Source organism: Pieris napi, chromosome 9 (assembly GCF_905475465.1).
Source record: "Pieris napi chromosome 9, ilPieNapi1.2, whole genome shotgun sequence".
Lineage (NCBI taxonomy): Eukaryota > Metazoa > Arthropoda > Insecta > Lepidoptera > Pieridae > Pieris > Pieris napi.
This window is the reverse complement of record NC_062242.1, coordinates 2059841-2084425: the sequence shown is the minus strand read 5'-3', so window position 1 is coordinate 2084425 and position 24585 is coordinate 2059841. Positions and strand designations below refer to the sequence as shown.

General features: G+C 36.5%; 1 protein-coding gene and 1 long non-coding RNA gene across 3 annotated transcripts; one reads left to right on the top strand and one right to left on the bottom strand.

Annotated features, from left to right (window-relative positions):
• Window positions 1-6684: 6684 nt before the first annotated feature.
• On the top strand, window positions 6685-19867 carry LOC125052575 (ionotropic receptor 25a-like). The gene is given in 10 exon segments (XM_047653500.1): window positions 6685-6864; window positions 7053-7836; window positions 8524-8638; window positions 12231-12619; window positions 14948-15151; window positions 15557-15742; window positions 16391-16609; window positions 18140-18253; window positions 19094-19334; window positions 19703-19867. Coding segments are annotated over 9 exon segments (2319 nt in total). The 5' UTR covers window positions 6685-6864; window positions 7053-7072; the 3' UTR covers window positions 19790-19867.
• Window positions 9897-11392, bottom strand: LOC125052380. Of its 2 annotated transcripts, none has more exons than XR_007117442.1 (3): window positions 11293-11392; window positions 10166-10314; window positions 9897-10077 (listed from the first exon to the last, which is right to left on the bottom strand). It is a non-coding gene; the product is annotated as an uncharacterized LOC125052380 (long non-coding RNA). The 2 variants fall into 2 exon arrangements; XR_007117441.1 differs by lacking the exon at window positions 11293-11392 and adding an exon at window positions 10481-10813.
• Window positions 19868-24585: the final 4718 nt, after the last annotated feature.

Genomic DNA, 24585 nt, shown 5'->3' with positions numbered 1-24585 from the left:
TAAATAATATTCTCTAAAAAAAAGTATATCAAAACAAAAAAGTTTTTATTCCACAGACTATTGGAGGCTATTCGACGCACAGAGTATGTGATTTATGTAGATTTCAATATACTTATAGGGTTTTAATTTATGACTTGCTTCTCTTACAAGTTTTCTGTTTTCTTGTTTCCTTATGTACGTGCGTCCTTACGTACGTGTACGTGTACTTCATGTACTGTTGTTAAATTAGCTACAATATTGTCAATATGTAAAGATTACTCTAATCAAATCTTATAAATGTCTTTGTAACTTCTGCTTTGTCAAACTGATATTTCAGCGGTGATCCATGTTGCACCGCACTGAAAACTCGTTTCCTACCATGGCTTGATATCTGAATTTTTTGAAGTGAAACTTCTTTAGAATCGTTGTGATTTCAAACCGGATGCAACGGAAAAAGCGACAGTAAAAAGAGACAGACACATAAATTAATAGGATTTGGCGTGGGAGAGAGTGAGATAGGAGGCATTATACAGTGTATAAATTTTAAATTAGTGTGTATTTGAACATTTTCTGAAATAAAAAAACAGATTTGATGAAAATTAAATAAGTAAGTCAAGTAAGTAGTTTAATTATAAAATTAGATTATTTATTAATTTTATTTACAAATCATTAGTTATAGAAACTTTTTGAAGTGAAAACTTCGTACTACACTTAATTAAAAGTTTATACACTGTATAATGCTTCCTATCTCATTTTCTCCCACGTTGGATCTTGTGAATTTATTTCAAACTTTTTTAGGGATGTTGCTTGAGGTTGACTCGTTCAGAATTACTTGGTCGATGTTAAAATAAAACTCCCTAATTACTTGTAGAGAAGAGGTGAAGATGGAATAGTGAATGATGAATGATTTTATTTACAAAACTGTGTACAATTATACTTAAAAATTATCCTACACTTACAACTAATATTGACATGTGGTGCCAAGATGCGGAGCGTTGATTGGTTGCGCAGGTACCAGAGTAGGCGATAAAACTGCGGCGCGGCAAAAAGTTGGCCTTTTTCTGCACGCAGCCGTCGAAGCGTACGAACGTGTTCTTCTCAGAACACTTCGGTATCGTAGCAATACGATAACGCTGAAAACTGTCCTTTTCAGGACAAATTATCGTATCTCGACTAAACGTCTAACAACTGTCCTTTTCAGGACATATTATTCTTGTTTCACGACGAAAACGTTTGACAACTGCCCTTGTCAGGGCAAATTACCGTGTCTTACGACACGATGAAACTGTTCTTTTCAGAACACACGACCGTAACTATTCTGATATGTTCTTGTCTGAACACATCACTGTTTCAATACGACACGTTAATCAATCACCTACAGGATTCCCCCTCTAGCGAAGCGTACCGGCAGGCGTATAACGCGGCCTCGGCGAGTTGTCCTTGTAGGTATTGAGTTGTTCCCAATGTCTTGTTGTTTCAGGTCGTTGTCATTTTGATGTTTCAGGTTGTTGTCGTTTTGATGTTTCAGGTTGTTATCGTTTTGATGTTTCAGGCTATTTGATGGTTTATCTAGTTCGCTCGCACTTGATGTGATTTGCTTGTTGCAGGTACTCGGTATTGTATCAGTGGGCACATCTGGCTCGGCGATTGTGTAGGCGGGTTTGAGTCTATCAATAGAGATCTTTGTTTCACGGTTAGGTAACTGCAGCGTGAATATCTTGCTGTCTCGTTTCAACACGCGATAGGGTCCGTCGTAGGGTGCTTGTAATGGCTTCTTTACGGCGTCTATGCGTACGAATACGTATTCACATGTTTGCAGGTCGCGGTGTATGAATATAGGTTTTGTGTTGCTATGTGGTTGGTTAGGCGTTGGTTGCAAGTTACGTATTGCGTCGCGCAGCTGATCGATGTAGGCAGAGTCCATAATGACGTTATCGCGGGTTGTTGATAAAAAATCACCGGGTAAGCGTATGTTGCATCCGTAGGTAAGTTGAGCGGCACTTACGCCGGTGTCACTTCGCATAGCGGCGCGTAATCCGAGTAGGACGGTTGGTAGCTCGTTAATCCAGCTTCTTGCGGTCTGTAGTCTTGCCTTCAATGCGGCCTTAAGGACACGGTGCCATCGTTCGATGATACCGTTACATTGTGCGTGGTATGATGTTGTACGCGTTTTTTCAATGCCGAGTAAGCGAGAAAGAGATGCAAATACTCTGCTTTCGAATTGGCGTCCTTGGTCCGTTGTTATTGTAGCAGGGCAACCGAAACGGGAAATCCAACCTTCGTATAATGCTTTGGCGACGTCTTCAGCTGTTATTTCGCATAATGGGTATGCTTCGGGCCATCTCGTCGCTCTGTCGATCATTGTCACGAGGTATCGATGACCGGTGGCCGCGGTAGGTAGCGGACCAACGATATCGATGTGCACGTGTTCGAATCGTTCGGTTGGTGAAAAAATTGATAATGGACTTGTTGTGTGGCGTTGTATTTTGGCGCGCTGACACTGTAGGCATACTTTTGCCCACTTGCCGACATCTGCGTTCATTGAGGGCCAAAAGTAGCGTTGCGTAATTAATTTCCTCGTGGTCTTTATTCCAGGGTGGCTAACGTTATGTACTGCGTCGAATGCGGTACGTCGGTATTCTTTAGGTAGGTACGGACGTATGTATGAGGTTGAAGTTTCGCAGAGTAATTTAATGTTTGACGCGGGCAGGTTTACTTCCTTAAAAGATAAGTTGTTCTGTAAACCGAGTTCTTGAATTGTATCGCTATCGCGCTCTTGAGCTTTTGCAAGTTGATTGTAGTCAATCGGCGATGGACACGTGATTGCGTCAATGCGTGATAATGCGTCTGCGGCTGCATTTTGAGACCCACTGACGTGTCGTATATCAGTGGTAAATTCGCTAATATAAAGTAGTTGTCGGGTGCGTCTCGGTGATTCGCTGTTTGAATTTGATTTTGTATAAGCGAAAGTTAGCGGCTTGTGGTCCGTGAATATTATGATTTCTCGTCCCTCGAACATTTTTCGGAAGTGTTTGACAGCCATATAGATGGCGAGTAGCTCTCGATCATATGTACTGTAGCGAGTCTGTGCGTCGCTGAATTTCTTCGAAAAATAGCCGAGTGGTTGCCATGTGTTGTTCACAAATTGATTTAGTGCGGCACCAGCTGTTTTGTCGCTCGCGTCGCTGAATATCGCAAGCGTCGCATGGTGAGACGGATGAGCGAGTAAAGCGGCGTTTTTTATGCTCTCTTTACATGCCTCGTAAGCTTGCGATGATTCAGCGGTCCATTCGATCTTAGTTTTGTCACGCTTCTTGATGTTGTGCAGATAGGTATTTAGCGGCGCTTGTATGGTGGCGGCGTCTTTGATATTTTCGCGGTAAAAATTTATCATACCGAGAAAACGTCGCAGCTCTTCTACGGTTTGTGGCTTTGGAAAGTCTGTGATAGCCTGTACCTTCTCTTGGGGTGGCTGTATTCCTTCCGCCGTGACTTGGTGGCCGAGGAATTTGACAGTTGGCTGGCCGAAAACACATTTTGATGGGTTGATGGTAATACCGTATTCTTCTAGTCGCTGTAATACGGTGCGTAGGTGTTTTCGGTGCTGTTCCTCGTCAATTGACGCTATCAGTAGATCATCAACGAAAGGAAATACGAAGTCGAGTTCGCGCAGTACTTCGTGAATAAAACGTTGGAATGTCTGGCCGGCGTTCTTTAGACCGGGACACATGCGCGGGAACTCGAAAAGGCCGAATGGTGTTATGATGGCGGTTTTCTCCACATCTTGCTCGCTGACTGGCAGTTGTTGGTAGGCGCGGTTGAGGTCGAGTGTGGAGAAAATTTTCTTCCCTGCGAGTTGGTATGTGAAATCACGTATGCGTGGTATGGGATACCGATCGGGCTTGGTTATAGCGTTGAGCCTTCGGTAATCGCCACACACGCGTAACTCTCCACTCTTCTTCGGCACGACGTGAAGAGGTGATGCCCAAGGGCTTTTGCTTGGTCTGCATAACCCTTGATTTATCATGTTCTGAAATTCCTTTCTGACCATTTCGTAGCGATGCGGCGCAATGGGGCGTGGCCTGCAGTGAAGAGGCGGTCCGTTTGTTTCAATGAAGTGTTCGACGGAATGTTTAGGACTTAGCTTCATTGAAGTGAGTCTAGTTGTGCCTGGGAAATCTGCCAGTATGCTGTGGTAATTTTGCCCAATGTCTATACTGCGAACTGTAGGTATGCCCGCAGTACTGAGTTGAGCGTTAGTTACCAGCTGTGTTTTCCCGTCGATCAATCGTCGGTTTTTTACGTCGACAATGAGGTGGTGGTACTGTAAGAAATCTGCTCCCAGGATTGGCTTGGACACATCTGCTACGACGAATTTCCATGTGTATGGTCTTCGGAGGTTAAGATCGAGTGTGAGTGACTTCTCTCCGTATGTTGGAATTACAGTGTTGTTAGCGGCGTACAGTTGAAACGGCAGTGGTTTTTCGCGTGAGCCTTTTTTCTTTGGTAGCACGGAGATATTGGCTCCTGTGTCGACCAAAAAGGTAAGTTTTGTTACCCTGTCGGTAACGAAAAGGCGGTGTGATGATTCGGTAACGCCAGTTCCCGCCGCGGCCAGCGTTACTTTTAGTTTTCCGACTGGTTAATGGGCTTGACACTGCATGGTGGTGCGCATTTCTTCGCGTCCATACCGTAGCGTTGATGGTAGTAGCAGTACGGCATCGGAGATTTTTTTCGGCTTCGGTCTTCCATCTGCGACTGTCGTCGGTTTTCCTTGTGATGTGTAGATGCGTTCCGCGAGCGTGATAGGAAACGGTGGCGAGGGCGACGGTTGCGGTAGTTGTCGCAAGGTTGTGCTCGTAGCTCAGCAACTTCCGAAGACAATCTTCTTATTTCACCGATGAGTGTGTCGATGGTAGATTGTTGCGGATGCGGTGGTGGCACGCGGAGCGACAGTGAAATACCGGAGACTTCTTGGCTCGACGGTGTTGATGAAGTTTGACGCTCTGCACCGGAATTTTCTGTTGTCGACATCTTCAATTTTCTTGTTGTTCTTCTCGGGGTTGTTCTTCTCGGGGTTGTTCTTCACGGGGTTGTTCTTCTCGGGTTTGTTCTTCACGGGGTCGTCGGTGTTTCTTCTCGGGGTCACCACTTTAGGGATGTTGCTTGAGGTTGACTCGTTCAGAATTACTTGGTCGATGTTAAAATAAAACTCCCTAATTACTTGTAGAGAAGAGGTGAAGATGGAATAGTGAATGATGAATGATTTTATTTACAAAACTGTGTACAATTATACTTAAAAATTATCCTACACTTACAACTAATATTGACATGTGGTGCCAAGATGCGGAGCGTTGATTGGTTGCGCAGGTACCAGAGTAGGCGATAAAACTGCGGCGCGGCAAAAAGTTGGCCTTTTTCTGCACGCAGCCGTCGAAGCGTACGAACGTGTTCTTCTCAGAACACTTCGGTATCGTAGCAATACGATAACGCTGAAAACTGTCCTTTTCAGGACAAATTATCGTATCTCGACTAAACGTCTAACAACTGTCCTTTTCAGGACATATTATTCTTGTTTCACGACGAAAACGTTTGACAACTGCCCTTGTCAGGGCAAATTACCGTGTCTTACGACACGATGAAACTGTTCTTTTCAGAACACACGACCGTAACTATTCTGATATGTTCTTGTCTGAACACATCACTGTTTCAATACGACACGTTAATCAATCACCTACACTTTTATTATTTTAGTTTTTACCAAATTAAAGTTATAAATAAAAATTTAACATTAAAATATATATTTTTTTAAAGAAAAGATCCTACATTTAGATAGAGAAAAAGTCTAATTTACATATTTTAATTATAAAAACTTTGTTTTTGAAGGTTTCATTTCTACCACGTGTGAATTGGACACATGATTTTTTTTTCTTAATATTCGAATTACCCTTTAAGGAGAAAAGTTAAACGTGAATAATTTGTACATAACGCGTTATATCCTCCTACAACGCGTTTCCAATAACACGAAACCAATCTACCGTGTAATAGGAGGGATTGTTCTTGGCCTTAGAATTTTGTACCTATCTATTTGTTTGTTCTTTATAGGCAAGAAGTACTTGGAACATCTTGAACATCTTTTCAAAATCGCCCTCGTTTGAGTATGTATTCCACTTAAAGAGAATCTTTGGTTTAGATTCCCATATGATTGTTTCGGGAAGGGGATGTCCGCTTGGAAACCGACACAGAAAACTATATGTGTTATGTTCCTTTGTGTGCACTATCAGTCAATTTTAAGAGCTACGTGGTCGTAATATTTTAAATTATCATCGTGGTGATAATTAATATAAACATAAAATATTAACACTAAATTCTTGAGGAAGCTATCAAAAGCTTGTCGTAATGGTTCAAATATAATATGGTAAATTCGAGTCCAAAAAATGTTTTTAATAATCGTACCGTTACACACTAGTGTGCTATTAAAGTAACTAATTACGATGGGCAAATTACAACCGTGCGTATACCCAATTAGTGGTATAATAGTCTGTCAGTATTCTTCTGAAAATCACGTGGGAAACTCGAAATCCAAACATGCTACTGTTATTAACATTTATCCAAACCAAATTTCATTATTCGTTTTCACAAACAACTCAGAATATCAACGTTTGTAAGTAACGGTACTTAATTCAAATCGTTTTACATGGTTGCGCATACGTGATCTAACTGCTTAAATTTCAGTATTAATTAACGAAGAAAATAATGCTTTGGCCGAGAAATCTTTTGAAGTAGCTAAGGAGTATGTTAGGAAAAATCCTAGTTTGGGACTTGCCGTCGATCCTATTATTGTCGTCGGTAACCGGACTGATGCTAAGGCGTTTTTAGAAAATGGTAAGCATTTGAAGCGACGTGTTAATTTATTTCCGAGTTTATTATACTCGCACGTTTGCTACGCTTTGCTGTCGCGGCAGACATTGATATTTAAAATAACCATTTTACAGGAAACACGTTTATCGCTTTAGCAAGGTCAAATAAGCGTAACTATTTTCAGGTTAATTTAATTATATCTGATGTTTCAGTTTGTAGAAAATATACAGACATGGTGTCAGGAAAGAAGCCACCACACGTCGTACTTGATTTCACAACGACTGGAGTCGGGTCAGAGACTATTAAATCATTTACTTCAGCGCTAGGTTTGCCCACTATTTCTGGGTCTTTTGGCCAAGAAGGTGATCTGCGTCATTGGCAAGGTTTAAATTTCAATCAAGAACGTTACTTGCTCCAAGTAATGCCACCGGCGGATCTGCTACCAGAGTTGATACGTGCTATTATTATAAATCAAGATATAACAAACGCCGCTGTTCTTTTCGATGATTATTTTGGTTGGTAGCATAGACCTTATAAAACAGTATAAACTTATGAATAAATGATTTAATATGCATTCTTTGCAGTGATGGATCACAAATACAAATCTCTTTTACTTAATATGCCAACACGACACCTGATAACACCCGTGAAAAGACTCAGTGTAGAGGATATTAAAACACAACTTCAAACTTTACGAGAGCTTGGAATTACTAACTTTTTTGTTATCGGTAGCTTGCGAACTATACACAACGTACTAAATGCTGCCAATGAAAAGGAGTATTTTGGTAGAAAAACTGCTTGGTTTGCACTAACTCTGGACAAGGGAGATATAAGTTGTCAATGCAATGCTACTATTGTTTTAATGCAACCCACTCCAGATACTAGCAGTAAGGATCGATTAGAACAATTAAAAACAACCTACAACATGAATGGAGAGCCAGAGATTATATCTGCATTCTATTTTGATTTGTCACTATGAACATTTTTGGCTATCAAGTAAGGACCTTTATTACTATAATAAAAAAGTGCTTACGTACAAAGTACACATGTCAGGAGTGAAACTTCTTCGGCAAACTAATTTTTAAGTCTTGTTCATACTTATGTAAATCTAAAAGTTTAGATTTCCGAGACTTGGAGGGAAAAAGGAAGATATGTATGTTAGGAATTTAATTGTCATTAAAAAGTGTCAAAAATTAATACAAATAATATTTTTTTTAAATTTATTTCTTAGATAATAAAAACACGTGGCATTTAATTTACAATTCGTCATTTGGGATTTCAATAAATTATTTTGCATAACATATATCATACTAATATTTCATAAATTCTCTTTACGAAATTTTAATTTTAAAATAGAATTTCTATAAGGAACTTCATCCTTCCCACTATCTTCCTTTTTTTTCGACAAAAACGCTCCACATCTTCGTGAAGTTTTCGTAAAAAATAACCACCATACGCTTAAAGAAGTTTCACTTCAATAATAATAATAAAGGCTATTTCTGTAAAATACTTAATAATCGGCAAGGCGGTTAATTTCTATTTTGTAGCGTGTCCTTGCGCATAGGCCATTATTACTTTAGTTCTAAATTTTTCATATTGCATAAGTTTAATAAAATTTTATAACGCATTTAAATTTTCACATTTAACTTCATATCGATGTATTTGCATTTTATAAAATTCCAGATCACTACTTGACTCTGGCATGTGGCCGAAGAGCATGAAATACATCGGTTGTGATGACTTTGATGGTAAAAACACTCCCACGAGGATGATAGACTTAAAAACTGCGTTCAAAGAAGTATGTTTTAAATGCTACTCTACCCTGTTCTCTCTTCTTCATAGTCTTCATTACCTACTGAAGATTGTGTCTGTCTTGAAAAGCCCTAACCAATACGTCGACTTGCTGTTTCCACACCTCATCCTCTTCTCTCAGTGGATTAGGGATGTTGAGTCCCAAAATTGTCTTTACTTGATCAGTCCAACGGGTAGGTTATCGACTCTGATTTCTTCGGCCATCACTCCTCCATACCATTACCAGCTTGTCGAGACAATTCGGTTCTCTCCTGGCAATATGGCCAAATGGTCCGAGAGCTGGCACCAATTTTTGGGCAGGTATTTGAGGCAAGCTGAAAACTTGTCACATGCCTCTCCTATTATATTCCAACACGGAATTGCAGACCTGGCTGGTGAGTAGCGGGGCTAAATCAACCCCTACATTTTTGAAAATATTAATTTTTTTTTCCCAAAAATATATTTGAGACAATACGCAATTTATATATGTTGCAGTGTAATACTTAATAAATACGAAAAAAAATAAGCCAGACAATTTAATCGGGGCTTTAACATTACCAGACGCGTGCAAATATTTTTTAAAAAAATTATAAAAAATGTTTTTGAGGCAGCTTGAAATTTTAATGGAGTGTTATTTATAACTATAAAATAAAATTCCCAAAAAGACAGATCATTTCGGTAGGGCTTTCTACCTGCCAGGCGATCAAACAAATAATGGATGGGTACGGGCCTGTACTACTATAGACAAGCTGTAGTGTGAGAGAGAGCGCATATCGACAGCTGTCTTCGTTCTTGCTTGCCGCGTTACTATTGGCTCTAGCGAGGCCACGTGACTTACAATAACCCATGAGGTTTCTAGTTAGAATTTCGGAGTAAAAAAATATAAAATTTTCTGAATTTGTACTAAATACATTTTGCATTAAAGTGATTGTATTGATTTATGGACGTTAAAGGGAGATATTTTTGTGATTTCTTTTTTATCTTAAAAAATTAGCCATTTTGCCAATTTTAATGCGAATTTAAACGTAATGAATTGTTAAATATTTGATATTTCCGTAAAAATATTTATTTTTTGAAGAGAATTAAAAATAAAATTTCAGTACAGAATTTATACTGTTGCCCATACATTCAAAACTAAAAATTGTTTCTCTGACATTATTGCAAGTCAAAATTTATACGGAAATTTAAAACCTTTTTCATCTTAAAATTAATAAGGGTTACGTATAAAAAAAACCAATGATTAACATACAAAATCACAAAACTAGATTTATAAAAATATAATATTTCTTCAGTGTTTCAATTATTTAAGTATAAAAAAATTTGAAATAAATTAAATTCGTTTCACGTCAGATAAATTATCATTTTTCGTCTGTGGATCAGAATCTTCATCGGAACTACTTGAATCTTCGGATTCATCTGTATCAGATTCGGCAACCTCTTCATCATCTGCGAAAAGAAATAGATATTTATTTTTTTAATTAATCACAGAAATTTGAATGCAGCAGTTATTAAAATTTAAACCATTTATTCTCACCTGTAGTATGATTTTCATCATCGTTATTTTTATTTTCCTCGTGAACAACAGCGTCGAATACTAATTGCGGCATACACTCTCCGTCAAACCAGTGAAAATCTAGCGTATCCTCATTAAGTGTCCATCCGTTTCTATTAGGTGTCAAAGAACTGGGGAATCTTAAATATGCATTTCTCCAAATGCTTGTTATATATTGCGTTCTTAAAAGATGTTGTTTTAATTCAGAAGAAAGAAAAAAAAGAAAGAAAAGCTGTAAATGCTTAATTTTATTTATCAGTATGTAATGCTTGAAAAATAATTAAATTAATACAATACCTTTTGTAAGAGTATAAATATTGGATTCAATCACAGTATTTTCACTATATTTTTTCATCAAAGCTATAAAATTCTTATAACAACTTGTGTGATAACCATCTGAAAGGTTAGGAATCACTGGCAAAACAATATGATTATATTTTAACCTATGATGTTTACGGATATTTAACACCTCCTGACTTTTTTTTAGAGTTTTCTCCACAAAAGCAATCACTTTAGCATCATTTTTTTTACAAATAACACAAACTAACTTTTCACTAGACATTTTCTAATTATTTGAGTTTTAAATAGTGTAATAATACCATTAGTAGAATAATACGACTGAAAGTAACGACTCCGCAATTCTAACTAAAAACCTCATGGGTTATTGTAAGTCACGTGGCCTCACTAGAGCCTATAGTAACGCGGCAAGCCAGAACGAAGACAGCTGTCGATATGCGCTCTCTCTCACACTACAGCTTGTCTATAGTAGTACAGGCCCGTACCCATCCATTATTTGTTTGATCGCCTGGCAGGTAGAAAGCCCTACCGAAATGATCTGTCTTTTTGGGAATTTTATTTTATAGTTATAAATAACACTCCATTAAAATTTCAAGCTGCCTCAAAAACATTTTTTATAATTTTTTGAAAAAATATTTGCACGCGTCTGGTAATGTTAAAGCCCCGATTAAATTGTCTGGCTTATTTTTTTTCGTATTTATTAAGTATTACACTGCAACATATATAAATTGCGTATTGCCTCAAATATATTTTTGGGAAAAAAAAATTAATATTTTCAAAAATGTAGGGGTTGATTTAGCCCCGCTACTCACCAGCCAGGTCTGCAATTCCGTGTTGGAATATAATAGGAGAGGTATGTGACAAGTTTTCAGCTTGCCTCAAATACCTGCCCAAAAATTGGTGCCACCTCTCCTACTAAAAGTAGCTAAGCATATGTAAATGATAGACAGTTGTGGTGATCTTTAGTTGGTTTAGAATTGACGTATTGGTTCTTTTTGCAGTAAATGGTATTTTCGTTCCGCTGCACGAATTCTCAAACTTTCTATTCTGTTAATTATGGATAATTAATGATTAATCTGATTTGTTCATGAATGTCGTAGCAATTTATTTTGACTAATATTTTACAGATCAAAGAAACTTCATCGTATGCACCAATTTTTATTCCAAAAAGGGGTTCAATGAACGGAAGAAGTTACGTGGAGTTCACAACGAATTTATCGGCCGTGACGATTCAGGATGGTGTATTAATTGGTACCAAGTCGCTAGGAAAGTGGAAATCTGGTTTCTCAAATGCCTTAAATCTAACAAATGTAGATATGACCAACTATTCCGCTCCACTGGTTTATAAAATTGTTACTGCCTTGGTAAGTTATACGTGAAAACGGGAAAAACACTGACAAAAATTAAAAATTTAACAGCGTTTCTGTATATTGATCTTATTGCGGGATTTAATGAATTATTCGCTACTGGCATCGATGAAGTTAACTCCGTAGAGTATAAGTTTAATCCCATGATATTTCAAACTTCTATTGAAGTAGTAATCATTATATAACCCTATTTTCAGCAGTGTTGGCCTAGTGGCTTCAGCGTGCGACTCTCAACGAGGTGATTAACATTCGCACGAACGGTGAAGGAAAACATCGTGAGGAAACCCACAAAGTCGACGGCGTGTGACAAAGGAGGCTGATCTCCTCCTTGCCTATAGATTGATAAATGATCATGAAACATCCACTGATTGTTTTTTTTTCAGCAAACGCCATTTGTAATAAAAGACGAGAAAGCACCTAAAGGCTTTAAAGGCTATTGTATCGATATGATAGACGAAATAAGTCAGATCCTTAAATTCGATTACGAAATTAGTGTTTCACCAGACGGTGAGTTCGGATATATTAATAAGCATGGGAATTGGAATGGAATTATAAAGGAATTGATAGAGGAAAGGGCAGATATAGGCCTGGCCGCGATGGCTGTGATGGCTGAGAGGGAGGAAGTGGTGGACTTTACAGTCCCATATTACGATTTGGTCGGAATCACTATTTTGATGAAGGTACCGCGAAAGTCAACATCACTGTTCAAATTTTTAACGGTTCTAGAAAATGACGTCTGGATCTCTATACTCACGCTTTACTTCTTTGTAAGGTAAGGCTTTATAAACGTACATATATAGTAAGTCGTTTTACATACATATACCACGCCCGTAATGAACAGGCGGATGTAAATTTTGATGTTTTATTAACGTACATATTTTTTTACGACTGAGGCGCAACCTAGCTGCTGTAGTTTCTTGCAGAATGACCAACGCTGTGGAACAGTCTGCTCCTCAGCATAATGCTGAGCCAGGGGTAATTACAACCACGGTTCACACGCATTACACAATTAAAACGTACCTTGTACTTTAAAAGAAAAAAATATATTATTTTTCTTAATTTTTTTTAATTTTTTGAATATTGTTATTTTGTGTGTTTCTGTGTGTGTGTGTTTTGTTAGATGTTATGTTTATGTCTATGTCTATGTCTGCATTGTTCTACCATCATCATTCGAATTCTTCGCGAATATAACAGAATAAACACTACTTATCCAGAGCTTAATATACTCGGTTTAGGCTGATAAATTTAAAAAAAAAACATTGTTATCTATCAGATACCTAATCGTAAACCGGCATTGTTAAGCAGAAAAGTACTAGTAAAGTCTAAAATTGTAAGTGTTATATATTTTTAATTTTTTAACATTGACCATAACTGTCATGTATTTTAGAAAAGATAGCTTGTAACATTTATAATAAATAAATAAACTTCTTTAAACTTGATTATAAATAGATAGGTGAACAGTTCAAAAATTAAAAAAAAAATTGTAATAAATCTATATATATAAAAGAAAGTCGTGTTTGTAACAACACTTATAACTCGAGATCGGCTGGACCGATGTTAGTTATGTATTTTTTGATGGATTTTTCTCCACTCCGAATAGCAGAATAAGTAATAAAATATCGGATAAGTTATCGAATAACAAAAAATAAATAAATTAATTTTACGAATGCACATTGCACACGGCATGTGGTGACATTTGTTGACAAAACTACGCATCATTTTACGTCGAACTCGTGTCACTTCTAGAAATTCCGAACTTGAAGTAAATGAGGAGATGCATAACCAGGCTTTGATCTTGATCGAAAACATGTGTTACCTCATCAAAAAGTGTTGTAAATCAGAAAGTGCTTTAACATGCAGTATCGCAATATTGGCGATAGAGAGAAGAGGCCTAATGTGTAATACTGCCATTCTTCTTTTGCAATGGCAAGCAATAAAACATTTCTCTATTTGCAAAAAAAGTTATCACCATAATGAAATCCTAAAATAAGTTGAACTAAAATAACAACGATATTATTATTAAGGCGGAACGAAGTTAGCCGGGTCAGCTAGTTTATTCATAAAAATAGGTCGTGACAAAATTCATCTATCGCTAGTTCCCACACTAAGAAGTCCCTATGTTGTGGGATAACAATTAGTGGTACACGGTACATGTTTAAAACAGTTTTTTGAGAAAAAGTAGGTTTAGTGTTACAACTAATCAAACACAAGTATTAAAAAACATTAAGTATGTGAATGTGTGAGTGTGAAAATGGTTGTGTGTGCACACGTATTTTAGAGTGTAGCTAAGAGTTATAACAGCTTTAATAATAATCATTCTTACTACAGTTACAATTTACAATGTTGTGGTAACTAAGTTTGCGTTACTTTTTGTAAGCTTTTCCGTCGGTCAAGGTCCTAATTATTCATAATTTCGTAGTCTAATATGTCAAAGGTAATCATGTATCTTCATATTGTAAGTTCGTTCGTTATCATCACTGTCATGTAAATAATGCACTGCCATCATTATTATTTATATCCTAACAAATTATGGATTGCTTTCAACTAAACATTGCTCGCGACGTTCTTTAATTACAAATACAACAACGGGAATTTGTTTTTTCGTATAGACCCTAGATATTGGTTTTTCATTTACGATAGCTCCGGCTTCTTTAAATGTATAAAAGCTGAACAGGAGCTGGGTTGGCCTAGTGGCTTCAGCGTGCGAATCGTGTTTATCCCTGAGGTCGTAGGTTCGGTTCCCGGCTGTGAACCAATGTTCTATGTGCATTGTTTAATTTAATATTCGCTCGAACGATGAAGGAAAACATCGCGAGTAAACGAACTTAGACCCATAAAGTCGACAGCGTGTGTCAGGCACAGGAGGCTGATCACCTCCTTGCCTATTAGATTGACAAATGATCATGAAACAGACACAGAAATCTGAGCCTCGACCTAAAAAGGTTGTAGCGCCACTGATTTATTTATTTTATACGGAATGAACAATGTATTTGAAAGATTTTAATTGTTTAAATTTGGTGTTCCTAAAAAAATTCTATGTTCCTAACGTTGTAAAGAACTATGATATCAGTACAAACGATTTTTATACGGAGAATTTCAGTGTCTTGATGTGGGTATTTGAAAAATGGAGCCCATACAGTTACCGGAATAACCGAGAAGTGTATAAAGATGATGACGAGAAACTCGAGTTCACGCTGATGGAGTGCTTACGGTTTTGTATGACGTCATTAACGCATCAGGGTGGAGGGGTGACCCCAAAGAACCTCTCCGGACGGCTATTAGCTGCTACTTGGTGGCTTTTTGGGTAATAATACAATTAATACAATATTGATAAAGTCTTGCTATGGAGCAACCCAAGTGTTCTCCAAGAACTAGGTTCCTTTGTACCTATGGGATATGTGCGACGGCTAAAGTCAAGGTGGTTTGCGAAACCAAGGGTCAGAACCAGTCTGTTGCACAGATTCCCGTTATCAAAGACGTTGCGCCGACTGAATGCTGTCTCCGACACTATCGCACAATAAAATAAAATAAAATTATATAAATTTGTTGGCACTTACAGCAGAAAAAAAGAAAAATCATCAGCAAAACAGCGAAATTAGGTTCGAGAAAGGCACCCCACATTATCATATTGTAAGGATAGTGTCATAATAGACTTTGATAATATTGCCCTAATAATTGAGTGTAAACAAGCCTTATATAAATGTTTCAGCTTCACCATAGTATCATCATATTCCGCGAATTTGGCTGCATTTCTGTCTGTCTCGCGTATGGACTCTCCAATAGAGTCCTTGGATGATCTTTCCAAACAGTACAAGATCAAGTATGGACCCGTCAATCCATCTTCTACCATGTTCTACTTTAAAAGAATGGCAGATATTGAGTCCAAGTTTTATGAGTAAGTGTGAAACACAAAACATATTGTTATCAATCACACGCATGCAATCTGTACGTCATTTGATTTATAATTATTTAGTCAAGACACATTTCAGCACAGGTACAGCAGGCATGCAAATACTACAAAATTAATTAATAAAAGCACTATTTAGATACAATTTTCTAACACAGACTAATAAAATCTACCAAGAAACCCAAATTATGACGATTAAACAACTATATATTTATAGCACCTGTATCTTAATTTAAAATAAATAAATAACTCTCTTCACTACACGCAATACGAGCGAGTTTGCTTATCTTGCCGAAGCCACAAATTATTTGAGAAGTCCCTAAAGTATGAGGGTATGCAATTATTTAATCATAATAAGGCGAAAGATAAAATTTTTGAAAAGATTTTTATCTTGTTACGCCAAAGTATAACTTCTAAAGTGTACATAAGCAGACACATTTTTTTAAAATTATAAACAAAAATCTTCAAAGTGGCTTGATTTTTCTTTTATGATTATTATTATTTTAAATGATTTGTTAGTAATCGATGTTGTATTGATGTTCAGGTTTATGTTTAAGGATTTCACATACTTCTTCAACAAAGAACAAGAAATAGCATTTGTGAAGTAAATTTTTGATTGTCATTATTTTATACCAGGATATGGGAAGAAATGAGTCTTAACGATAGCCTAAGTGACGTGGAGCGAGCTCAGCTTGATGTTTCGGAATACCCGGTTAGTACTAAATATACGAAAATGTGGGAGGCGATGACGGAAGCCGGGATGCCGAAGACAGAGGAAGAAGCTATTGCTAGAGTTGAAGCTTCTAAGAGTTCACGGGAAGGCTTCGCGTGGATCGCTGATGCCTCTGATGTTAGGTGAATAAAAAATGCTGATTAGGTAAAAAGAAAGTCCCCACACTAGGATTCCCTGTGTGGTCAGATAGACTCTTCCATTTGACGTATTAACGGTACTTAATTAATGAATTCAATCAGCCATTATTAAAAAAGTGTGTGCGTGTAACCTTTACGCGCGATTGAAGTAAAACTTCTTTGGCGTTGACGGCATATATCACTGAAATGATTAAATATTAACTTAAATAATAAATATCATATTATAATTTAATTATATTTATTATTCATGGGCTTTACAAAGATTAATATTATTCATTCGAAACAGGTAATTGAATGTCATCATAATCTCTTACGTATGAAATTTTGGGTTTGTGGTAACTATAATGTGAAACTTAAATTTTACTCTCTAAATTTGCTACTTTTCTTGAAAAACAACCATCTATCGTTGTACTGAAACGCGTTGTTGAATGAAGTCGAGAAGTAAGTATTCGTAGATAGATCAAATTTTTCTTCTAGAAAATCAACCAACGGCTGAGATTCCTGAGAGCGAAAATTAACATTAAAATCTCAAGTTAGAATCATCGGTAATTCATGATAATTACTATTTAAAAGTCGAGAACCTTCAATTGTGAAGTGAAGTAATTGCTGATGAATAAATTTTATGATATTTGCCAGCACATGTCAATATAACCTTGTTATTGAATATTATAGAAAGTCGCAATCGTCAGAAAAATTATTATTAATTTACTTATTTTAAAAGTAATAAATCAATAAGTATATTTAGAGATTTTCAAAAAACTTTGCAATTTAAAATATTTTTTTTAAAACTGTTGAATTTTTTTTATTCACTTTGCTATTCACAATTGATCCGTTTGATAATTTGGAAATAAATAATCATATTTGCCACTAGATGGCGTATAAGTCAAGAAGCGTGGAGTATATGACAATTGACATTATATACTTACGACCAATCCGAATTATTATTTTTAAATAGCGGAAACTACACAGCCTAACTAACTACACAAGTAAGCGTTACTTCCGTCACAAAAAAATTCCGAGTTTCTCCCTAGTCGCGCCTAAAGAAGTTTTACTTCAATAATAAATAATTATTGGGATATGATTGGAATCTATTCTGGTGGTTCATCCCGTTCCACTTGAAACTGCTTGTCAATCGTGGTTTCTGCTATTGGCTGAGTCCCTTTGAAATAAAAGCTTGCGGCTACAATCAATGTAATGATCACCCTAAATCGTCCTATCGAAGCGTATCCGATAGCTGTAAGTTGTAACATATATATGACATTTAGACCTCGGCCCAAGCCGTGGTCCGCGTCTTCAAGAAGTCGTCATTGTGGTAGTCGTGGGAAACACCTTGATTTTAGGCAGAGCTACGCCGAAGAGCCCGAGCTGAGTTCTTAAGGTCCTTCGGGCCAGTGGGATCCTATTTCTTCCTAAAAATAAATCTGGGGTCTCCAGGTCTGCATGCCTTTTATTTTACAAAAGTTTACGATATAAATTAGATACTTAGATTGCGGTAATTTTTTTATTTTTTTACAGATATCTTGTCATGACGAATTGTGATTTACAAAAGGTTGGAAATGAATTTTCCAAAAAACCTTACGCCATCGCGGTTCAAAATGGATCACCACTAAAAGATCAGTTCGACAGAGTGTAAGTTTAATTTTATAGAAGTTCGGATGACAGCTTTACATTCTATTTTTTATTATACTGTCATTCTTAAGATGTTGTGGACTAATTCTTGTTGAAGCAGTGTTTCCCAACTTTTTTTGTGCCATTTTTTGTTTTGCAATGTTCAACATCTAATATATAAAATTCTCGTGTCACAGTTTTCGTTGCCATACGCCTCCGAAACGGCTTGACCGATTTTGATGAAATTTTTTGTGCTTATCCGGTATCTACGAGAATCGGCCAACATCTATTTTTCATCCCCCTAAATGTTAGGGGTAGTCCACCCCTAATTTTTATTTTTTATTTTTTAGACAAAATTTTTAATTTCTATTTTTTTATGATACAACATTAAAAAATACATACAACCCCTAACTTTCACCCTTCTACGATAAACCCCTAATGTTTTATTATAAATGATACACATGGCAAAACGACGTTTGCCCGGTCAGCTAGTACTTATATAAAATAATTGAAGTGTCCACTTAAGAAATTTAAATGAAAGGTGTAGAAGGAAATTGTTATCGAAACAATAAGTAAATTTTCAAAACATAATGAAAAACTGAAATTCAAATTCCAAATAATTTAAATAAAGATTTTTCTATATTAATTAAGTGAGATCCTTGGGTTTGATGCTTGCTGCACAGAGATTTTAAATTAGGCTCCAATTTGGTTAGCTTCAGTCTCAAGTCTCTACGTTGTGTTATATCCAGCTGATTTCGTTTGCACCCCTTAACAATCAAATTGCCCCCTGTGGGGCATGGGTTGGAAAACACTAGTCTAAAAGTGAGACTCCTGCCCGTTGTTTAAAAAACATTTTTTTAGCATAATAAAGCTAAGTAACGATCGTATACTAGAAGCACTCAAAGAAAAATGGTGGAATGATAATCCAGAAGCCGCTCAATGTGAGATAGAGGACGATTCGACATACGGAATTTCTATTCAGAACATTGGAGGAGTATTTATTGTTACCTTCGTAGCAATCAGCCTCGCTTGCATTACTGTGGGCCTGGAACATTGGTGGCACATATTTAGAAAGCGACACGCCGTTACATCTGTCTCTCAGGTAATTCTCAAGACGAAACAACACCTAGCAGCTCCAGAAGTTAAAGCAATTCTGACGTTTGAATGAATGACGTGTTAATCACGTGATCATTGTACATTTGAGCTTATAACTTACATAAAATTAGGGGTAGTGGGGTTGCGACGCTAACAAATACATAACTAACTTGGCTTATTTAAGAGTTCTTAAATCTAAGTGACACTTCAATACAAGTGTATTCGATCTTTTTGGACATTATCAGAAACAAGACAATTACAATTTATGAGTGTGGGAAAAACTAAAAAGCTCATTTTGAAGTGTGCGATGATTGCATTTGGTTTGCGCTCCTAATACTTCTTGACAATTAAAATAATCTATGCAATTCGTTACAGATACAGCCAGAGACAAAAACTTCCAAGCTTCTTCTATTCACAAAGGAAAGTGATATAAACATTTCTCGATCAAATCTAGAAACATAGTCTTAGCTCATATATATCACATCAATTTTGAATTAAAATTTTAATGAAAAAAATTATTCACTTGTGATTCACGATTTTTGTATTAGAGATAATTTTAAATTGCCGTATTGTTTGATTTTTAACTTGTATAAATTAAGAATTAAACTCAATAATATGTTCACGCCTTTAACCCGAAAGGATAGACAGAGCCCTCCTGACATTCCTCTCTCGCTTCATTCACTCTCATAACATTCACCATGCATTCTCGTCGGTTATGGGAACTTCTAACTTGTCCCTTGCAGTACCTACTAAGGTACCTCCTGGATTTGGTCCAGGCGTGTAGGACAAGGCCTACCCAAGCAGACTTCTTTTTTCACGTTTACATATACATATTTAAATACATACAAATGTAGAGTATTTACAATACAACATATACTACATATACTATTAAAGTTTATTAAGCAAATATTTAATATATTCGCTAAATAGACTTTAGTTTTCATTAATTTACGTTACAAGTCAGGCCATATTTTTGTCAGAATATTTTCGAACTGACGTAACATGACAGTGTGTTGGAGTTTGTCTTCTATACATTTACGGTCTTACTAATAAATATTTATGCATATCGTATAAGCCAATTACATACGGTACCCTAAAGAAGATCGCTGATATCGCGGCACGTGTATGGTCAACGTGCCGGCTTCAAGGAATTGCTTTGCTGATTCAGCATTTACCGCGTTTTACATTTTAATAAAATAAAATATGTTTGCCACTCCGTATATATCTAGCATCGATAACGGATGTAATTTTGTAATTTAATTATAAGTTTAAATATAATAAATACCTAGGTAACTATTGGTTTTTTTTGGGAGTCCGGGCTGACGAAATCGTAATTGGCGCAGTCGGTAGGATACTTTCGGGGCTACAACGATCGTTATAAAGAAGATTTCCGGGGTCTAGATTCGACACCGCGCGCGATCGTTCTAGCTGTCGCTCTTAAGCGTTCACCGAAATATCAAAGAACATTTGGAAGCAGCCGGGGCGTACTCAAACTTCAGTACAACGCAAAGAAAACCAGGGAAGTCGACGAGTTATGTGAGTACATTGAATTATTTTTCCATCAGTGTTGCTTTCTCCTCGTCACAATTTTCCGTCCTATGAAAAATAGTCCTGTGTCCTCCAGGCATAAAATTCGTAGGGATAGCTTAGTAGACTTGAATCGTCAATTAGGTATAGACTCGAATCGTCAATTAAGTGAAGGCTCGAATTGCCCTCCAGTAGATTTAAATAATTTTCCTGAGAGCTCGAATTGCCCTCAAAGTTTAGACAGTAGGTTGAATTTAAGTTTTAGTAATTTAAAATATAAAATGGATCCTGATACAGTATATAAGGCTCTCCGCCCAGTTCCTGAATTTGACGGTAACCCACATACTCTCCCTAGATTTAGCGACACAGTGTAATGAGACTCCACCGGAATTCTATGACAAATGCCAAAACCTTTTTGCACTATAATGTCTTATGTATCGTTGCACGAGACATTAGAGACAACTATAGAAGCTAAGAGAATTTTATATCGAAAATTAACTTTACAAGCGTTTGTAAGAGGTTTAAAAGATCCTCTCGGGTCCCGAATAAGGTGTATGAGACCTGAAACTATTGAGAAGGCTTTGGAATTTGTCCAGGATGAACTTAATGTTATGTACTTGCAGCAGCGAAATAATTTAGCAACAGATCTGAAGAAACCATTATTACCATTAACACCACACAACTCACACCAACAATTTACACAGCCCAAATTTCCTCCTATGAACAATAATTTTAATCCTCCTAAATTTTTACCCGGACCTAGTTGGCATAAACCTAATTTTAATCCCCAATTTAATAGTCATCAGCGCATGCCTATGCAACCAACGCGTACTCAGCAAATGTTCCGAGCACCATTGCCTAATAATAACAGTGGTTTTAGAATACCTAACAGGAACCCTCCACAGAATAATTCTGGCCCTAAGCCTATGAGTGGAGTGAGTCATTTTGTGACAAAACCTTTACCACCTAGAATTACCGGTTATGATTGGCAAAAATTCGGCAATCCTCCTCCATCTAATTACTTTAAGTTTAGAGAAGTTAATTTTAATGAATTTAACGATTATAATGATTATGAATACGACAATGATTATGTTGACTATAATTATTGTAATACTGACTATGACTATAATGACTATTATGGACAATACTCTTATAATAATCAGTACTATGAACAGCAAGATTTACCACCAATAGAGGATACTCGCTATGATAATAACATGCCTAGTACTAGTAAAGACATTGAACCGAGACATTCCAAAGGTAGGAAACGTCAGGATTTTCAACAGAGCCATCGAAAATCCCCACCAGAATAGAATTAAATATACAATCAAAAAAAGAATTACCTTATATCAAAATTAACAATCCACCTTTAAAACTTCTTATTGATACAGGAGCAAACCAATCATTCATAAGCCCTGAAGCAGTAGATAAATATTTCAGTAATATTCCGAAAATGTACGATCCTTTTGAAGTTACTAATTCTAGATTAACAAGCGTTCATGAACACTCAATATCAATTCCTAGTTTTCCTGAATTTAATGATACTAAAAATATAAAATTATTTATCTATAAATTTCATAATTATTTTGATGGTTTGATAGGATTAGATTTATTAGAAAACTGTAGAATCGATTTTAAAGACGATATACTAATCACTGACACTGCAAAAATCCCTCTATTGCGTTATAAATGTAAAAAATTCACAGAACAAATAATACCAGCGAAATCATCTCGTTTAGTTGGTATACCGATACATCATGACGATGGTGACGTGTTTATAGCAGAACAAATAATAAGTAATTGCATTATTCACGAATGCATTACTAATGTGACTGATTGGACTGGTATAGTAGAAGTTGAGAATATGACAGACGAAGACATTGTATTTCCAATAGACAGACCTTTACAACTTGACTTATTTAACTTTGAAAGTTCTTATACTGAACTAGACTCAGACAGGGTAAACCAAGTTTTAGATAGACTTAGAACTGACCATTTAAATAGTGAGGAACGAGTTAATTTAGAAACCCTATGTAAGCGCTACGCTGACATATTTTACATTGAAGGTGAACCATTAACCTTCACTAATAAAATCAAACATAATATTAGAACTCATGATGAAAACCCAGTCTATACCAAAAGTTACAGATATCCTTTTGTACATCGTCAGGAAGTTAGGGAACAGATAAGTAAAATGCTCGAACAAGGTATAATACAACCTTCTGACTCTGCTTGGAGCTCACCCATTTGGGTAGTCCCAAAGAAAGCTGATGCATCTGGTAGACAAAAATGGCGACTTGTAGTGGACTTTAGGAAGTTAAACGACAAGACTATTGACGATAAATACCCTATTCCAAACATCACTGACGTTTTAGACAAATTAGGTAGGTGTCAGTATTTTACGACTCTTGACCTTGCATCTGGCTTTTACCAAGTCGAGATGAATCCTGAAGACATACCGAAGACAGCATTTAACGTAGAACACGGTCATTTTGAATTTCTACGCATGCCAATGGGACTCAAAAATTCACCTTCGACATTTCAGCGTGTAATGGACAACATCCTTAAGGGTTTACAAAATGAGATATGTTTAGTGTACCTTGATGACATCATAGTTTTTAGCACATCTTTGCAGGAGCATATAATTAATTTAGAAAAAGTATTTAACAGACTGAGAGAGTCCAATTTTAAGATCCAGATGGACAAATCTGAATTTTTAAAACTTGAAACTGCTTACCTTGGTCATATAATTAGTAATGAAGGTATTAAACCGAACCCCGATAAAATTAGAGCCATAGAAAATTATCCTTTACCTAAAACAACAAAGGAAATTAAACAATTTTTAGGACTATTAGGTTATTATAGGAAGTTCATACCTGACTTTGCACGACTAACGAAACCGATGACTAAATGTCTTAAAAAGACTAACAAAATAACTTTAGACTCTGACTATATCAAATGCTTTGAGAAATGCAAAACCTTACTTACTAACGATCCTATTTTACAATATCCCGACTTTAACAAAGAGTTCATTCTGACAACAGACGCCTCCAACGTAGCTTTAGGGGCAGTACTTTCACAAGGCACAGTAGGCTCTGACAAACCGATCTGTTATGCTTCTAGAACATTGAGTGACAGTGAATTGAATTACAGTACTATCGAAAAAGAACTTTTGGCAATAGTTTGGGCAACTAAGTATTTTAGACCCTATTTGTTTGGTAGGAAATTCAAAATTATTACAGACCATAAACCACTCCAGTGGATTATGAATTTGAAGGAACCGAACTCGAGACTGACGCGATGGCGACTTAAATTGAGTGAGTTTGACTATACAGTGATTTACAAAAAAGGAAAATATAACACCAACGCTGACGCTTTATCCCGTGTACAAGTTAATAACGAGGAAATAGAATCACTCCTTAAAGAATGTGGTATAGATGTGTCAGTAAGACCTGAACCACCAGGATCTACTACTGTAACAGCACACACATCCGCTGAAAATCCTATCCTTGAAATACCCATCACAGATGAACCACAACAAATTCCATAGACAGGTTTGTTTGACTATAGTAGGTGACATTAAAAGAAGACCGAATGTTACTAAACCTTTTGATACCCATACGCGTACGCATATACAAGTCTCAGAGTCTTCATTAGAACAAGACGTCATAAATGCAATAAAAGAATTTGTCAATCCTAAAATAAAGACCGCTATTAAAATAACTCCACCA